We start from the raw sequence: 5,254 nt of genomic DNA on the forward strand, positions 1-5,254 counted from the left end.
TAAATGCAACCCTATTGTAAATGCTGCCCATATTGGAAATCATAATTTAATTTAGGCCTACTATACATGGGATAACCGTCCGTGTGGGTAATCAAAAAATAATATTTGCATTACTGAAGCATCAACATTTTTATTGTTACTTTTCTTTTATGTTTTATACGGAAAATATAACCCGACACCCGCCATTATTACATTATGACTATTGAGGATACTTCACCAGGTTGATAATTTAGAGTTCTACGTTTGTTTACTATTTATTTATAATTTAATATAAACAAATGTTTCATCATTACGTTTCAAGTACCTAAATATGCAATGTTCATAATAATAATCATAATACTAATTGTTTACTTTTATTATTTTTTTGTTCCCTGCATGTGGTTCCGGTTTAGCGTACCACGTGGGTATCCCCATGTCATCTGCCCTTGAGTAGCATTTCTGTGGATCTATAATGTCTTTGACCAAGACAACAGCGGGGAAAACCATCGACATAGTAAATAATCTACCTCGCATTACACTCGCAAACCTTCGACCAAACCCGGGTGCGAAAAAAGATGTAAGTTTATTCATTTGTGAGATGTTACAATGTAGATGATTAGTGGTTTAGCGTGTTAGCTGAGGAGCAGCATGATAGTCAGAAGGCCAAAATGTAGGTTTATAGTTCCTATAATTTTCTAAAATCATTAGTAGTAGTTTTACAATTAGTGTAGATGTTGTAGGTATTAAATCTACTAAGGACAATTAATCCTTCATAACTTAAAAAAAAGCAAAAAACGAGGTTCCCAAATACTATAGTAACTTATAGTAAATAAGCTAATGTTACTATAGTGTTTTTGAACCATACTAGAGTAAAGCGTATTATACTGTATATATTATAGTATTTACAACACTTTGTTAATGAATGCTACAGGATACTGTAGTATTAACTATAGTGAACTGATAAACTGTAATAAATACTGTAGAATACTTTAGTTTTTACTACAGTAAATATTGCTACAGTGTATTGTAGCATAATATACCTTATAGTTGTAGAACACTTAGTACAGTATTGGGTAAAGTAATTTGTTTATATTACTATAGTTATGTTACCACAGCAACTATAGAATAAACACAACAAATTAATTAAAGTACTTTACTATATATAGTATGGTTCAAAAACACTATAGTATTTACTATAAATTACTATAGTATTTTTTCATGTGGGGTATTCTATCAGGTCGAGCTGTATTCCCAGGTATAGTTGAAACTGATTCTTTCCATGTGTAGAATGAAGAAAAACTTTAATAAAGTTTATTTGGAAATAGAATTGCAATAAATAAAGTGCAAAAAATGAATTTACCCCTTTAATGTCTAGATTTGGAGAATTTATCCATTTCTGGGGGCATTTATTGTAAAACAATTATGTATTTATATAAACATAAACCACCATTAATGCACAAAATTAGCTAATACGTAAATTTAACTTTACCTAATGAGCAAACTACAGACTCAGAGCCTGTTACACTTGTAATAATCATGTATTACACTTTATTTTTTATCCTGTGATTTCATGAATATACTCATCTTAATAAGTATATATATATATATATATATCTCTTATCACTTTAAAGGAAAAGCACAGAGGTCGTGGAATGCATGGAGGCAATAAAAGTGGACGGGGGCATAAGGGTGAACGGCAACGTGGTAATCGACCCCGACTGGGCTTTGAGGGGGGACAGACTCCATTCTATCTGATCGTCCCAAAATATGGCTACAATGCCAATCACAGGTATTATGGTTCATATACTGGTCAAGATATAAACTGTTACATATATATCTTTCACCTTCATGGCTCATGAAGATGCAACCCTGTGTGTGTTTTATTCATCCAGTCGTCGGCCACAGTATCCCCCACTATCCCTACGCAGACTCCAGTATCTAATAGATTTGGGTCGTGTTGACCCCATGCAACCCATCGATCTAACCCAACTCGTCAATTGCAGAGGGGTTGCAATCCAGCCTCTGAAACGAGACTATGGCATTCAGCTCATTGATGAGGTGTGTATTAAATGGCATGAATGCTTTATTGTCATTGCTGTTGCTGAAGTCTGTCTCGTTTGTAGTGGTGGAGTACATTAATTTTTTGAAGCATTTCTGTATGTAAAATACAGTTTTATGCACAAGTTTGGGCACCCCTCTGAGGCTGCATAATAATTTGCTCTGTCTTTTTAAGAAAAGATTGTAGTGATATGCCAGTAATTTTTTAGAGAAAGCTCAATAATGTGATGTTTTTCAGAGAAAAAGTCTTAGTGTAGCAGTTTTGAGGTGTATGAAATAAAATCAAATGTAAAAAATAGTGAGTTCAAAAGTTTGGCCACCCTTTCAATTGTGGTGATTCGAATACCTGTAGTCACTTAATGCTGATTGATTGCAACTCAAAATTGATTTGAATGGCTCAATGAACATTAGACTGAAAACACAGGTGCAACCAATCATGAAAAAGGGTATTCAAGGTAGCTAATTGCTAGTTGTGCTTCTCTTTGATTCTCTACTGGAAAGTAGCAACATGGGAACCTCAAAAGAACTCCCTAAAGACTTAAAAACTAGGATAATTCATCAATCTCAATTAGGAGAAGGATACAAAAAGTTATCACAAAGGTTTAAGGTCTCTGTCTCCACAGTCAGAAATATAGAAAATGGAGGGCCACAGGAACAGTCCTTGTAAAGGAAAGATGTGGTAGGCCGAGAAAAATATCTGAAAGGCAAAGGCGAAGAATGGTTAGAATGGTCACAGACAAACCACAGACCACCTCCAAAGAGCTCCAAGAACATCTTGCTGCTGATGGTGTCGTTGTACATCGTTCCACAGTCCAGCGTACTTTGTACAAAGCACAGCTCAATGGAAGGGTGATGCGGAAAAAGCCTTTTCTGCGTACTGCCAACAAGCAGAGCCGTTTGATGTATGCAAAGGCTCATCAGGACAAGCCAGAATTATTTTGGAATAAGACGGAGTTATCTGGTAACAACCAGAAGCGCTTTACATGGCGGTTCAATACTGTTCAATTCGTTGGAGCTCCCTACTGTAAAATTTGGTGGAGGATCCATCATTCTATGGGGCTGTGTGGCAAGCACAGGTACTGGAAACCTTGTCAAAGTTGATGGTCACATGGATTCCACCCAGTATCAGCAGATTCTTAAGAACAATGTTCAAGAATCAGTCAAGAGGTTGAAGTTTGCCGTTTCTGTTGATTCAAAAAATGTTATTTTAGAACTGAAATGATACAGATACAGTGTTCTAGAATGGCCATCCCAGTCCCCAGACTTGAACATCATTGAAAATCTATGGAATGATTTGAAGCGGGCTGTCCATGCTCGGAAACCATCAAACCTGACTGAACTGGAGACATTTTGCAAGGAAGAATGGTCCAAAATACCTGCAGCCAGAATTCAGGGACTTATCAGTGGCTATAAGAAGCGTCTACAGGCTGTTATTTCGGCAAAAGGAGGCTCTACTAAATATTGATGTAATTATTCCATTGGGGTGCCCAAATTTTTGCACCTGTTTGTTTTTGTTTTGACTCACATTGCATTGTTTCTGTTGAATCAATAAATGTTATTTCAGAACTGAAATGTTACTGTTTCCATAAGGTGTAAATTATATCCAAATGAAGTTGCTGCTTCGAAAGCCCAGCAGATTATAAACTGAAATTATGATAATTATCAGGGGTGCCCAAATTTATGCATAAAACTGTATATTTTTAAGGTGTCTTTAAGGCCCCTTCACACCAAGCACGATAACTATAAAGATAACGATAAAGATATAGTTCTAAAAATCATTCTCAATATTAAAGAATAGCAGAGTCCACAACATGGCTATAACGGTAAAGGCACAGAGAAACGATATCGTTGGAATCACTTTTAGAACGATTTTTTCCAGTTGATGAACAATAAAAACATTGACACCCAGTAAGAATCCATCCTGCTATAACGAGCTTGAGAATTTAAATCGGCAGACGAGCGTGCACTTAGAATAAACAGACGCTATCATCCGCTGGTGTGGACGCTTATATCATTGTCTTTATAGTTATCGTTCTTGGTGTGAACGGGGCTTTAACCTTATAAACTTGTGGAAATCTGTAGGAAATCTGACTGCTCAAAGTCTGCAGTAACAAAACACAATTTATTCATAAAAGTCATTTTCATTGAATGCAGTGTGTATGGCTCCGTTACAGGGAGCTGATATATTTAGTGCAAAAGTAAACCTGGAGGTCCAGGTTGCCTCAGAGAAAGCCATTGCTGCAGTTGAGCGAAATGGGGGTGTGATCACAACCAGCTACTATGATCCTCGTAGCCTCCGTAAGTATTATTTATGTATTGACATATGTGCACATAAAATCATGGACCATGACTTCAGTACAATAGCCAACCTAACATAAAGATACAGGGCTACTTGAAATAGTGTTTATTTTATACAAACCAATGACTCATGAGGATGTCTCAGTAATTATGTCGTAATAGATAATATCAGTTGCACTGATAAGATTTGTGTGTGTGTTGTTTTAGAAATCCTCATCAAACCAGTGCCCTTTCTCATGTCTGGGGATCCCATACCTAAACGCCTGCTCCCTGGTGAAGACCTTCTTCCATATTACACAGATGCCAGTAACCGTGGCTATCTCGCAGACCCAGATAAAGTCCAAGCTGCACGGCTAGGTCTGGCTAAAAAGTATGGCTACACCATACCTGACATCACAAGAGAAAATGTTTTTGAAATGCTGGTACAAAGAAAGGATCCTCGTCAGATCTTTTTTGGGTTGTCACCTGGATGGGTGGTGAATATGGCAGACAAGAAGATCCTCAAACCCACTGATGATAAAGTCTTGCAGTATTATGGAAATATTAAGTCTTTATAGTTCTTCACAATGTGAATGTCTATGGAAATAAGTTTGTGTATGTATAGTGAAAGTTGAATAACTTAAATTCAATGTCTGTAATAAAAAGCTGATTCCACAATTTGTCCTTATTCATTTATTTTAACTTGAATATAAAAATGTAAGTACATAGTCTCAAAGATGAAGTGTGAAAAACAGCCATTGATAGTGGTAATGAGTGAACCATAATGACAAACCATAAGAGAGAATTTTAAAAAAAAAAAGCAAAAACTTTATTAACATCTGTATAGCGTTCATAATTCTGCATGATTCATTCCTTGAAACATCCCTTTTTTCAGAATGCAGCTTCATAAAACATGCTCAGATCGTGGAAAAACACATCA

The 5,254-nt window shown here is 36.2% G+C and overlaps 1 protein-coding gene across 1 annotated transcript; it reads left to right on the top strand.

Moving 5' to 3' along the window:
• The first annotated feature begins 379 nt into the window (after positions 1-379).
• Positions 380-5,010, top strand: mrpl15 (mitochondrial ribosomal protein L15). Its single transcript, XM_016504439.1, has 5 exons — positions 380-556; positions 1,611-1,768; positions 1,872-2,037; positions 4,212-4,335; positions 4,543-5,010. Exons 1-5 carry the CDS (start codon positions 452-454, stop codon positions 4,890-4,892), a joined length of 903 nt encoding a protein of 300 aa, XP_016359925.1. The 5' UTR covers positions 380-451; the 3' UTR covers positions 4,893-5,010.
• Positions 5,011-5,254: the final 244 nt, after the last annotated feature.

This window comes from Sinocyclocheilus anshuiensis, unplaced genomic scaffold, assembly GCF_001515605.1.
Source record: "Sinocyclocheilus anshuiensis isolate Anshui unplaced genomic scaffold, SAMN03320099.WGS_v1.1 scaffold602, whole genome shotgun sequence".
NCBI lineage: Eukaryota > Metazoa > Chordata > Actinopteri > Cypriniformes > Cyprinidae > Sinocyclocheilus > Sinocyclocheilus anshuiensis.

What these genes read in the sequence shown, in the direction of transcription:
- mrpl15 (XM_016504439.1), top strand. Translation starts at nt 452, where the DNA reads ATGTCTTTGACCAAGACAACAGCGGGGAAAACCATCGACATAGTAAAT. An exon ending in GGCTACAATGCCAATCACAG is followed by an intron (nt 1,769 to 1,871) that starts GTATTATGGTTC and finishes TTATTCATCCAG; the next exon opens with TCGTCGGCCACAGTATCCCC. An exon ending in GCATTCAGCTCATTGATGAG is followed by an intron (nt 2,038 to 4,211) that starts GTGTGTATTAAA and finishes GCTCCGTTACAG; the next exon opens with GGAGCTGATATATTTAGTGC.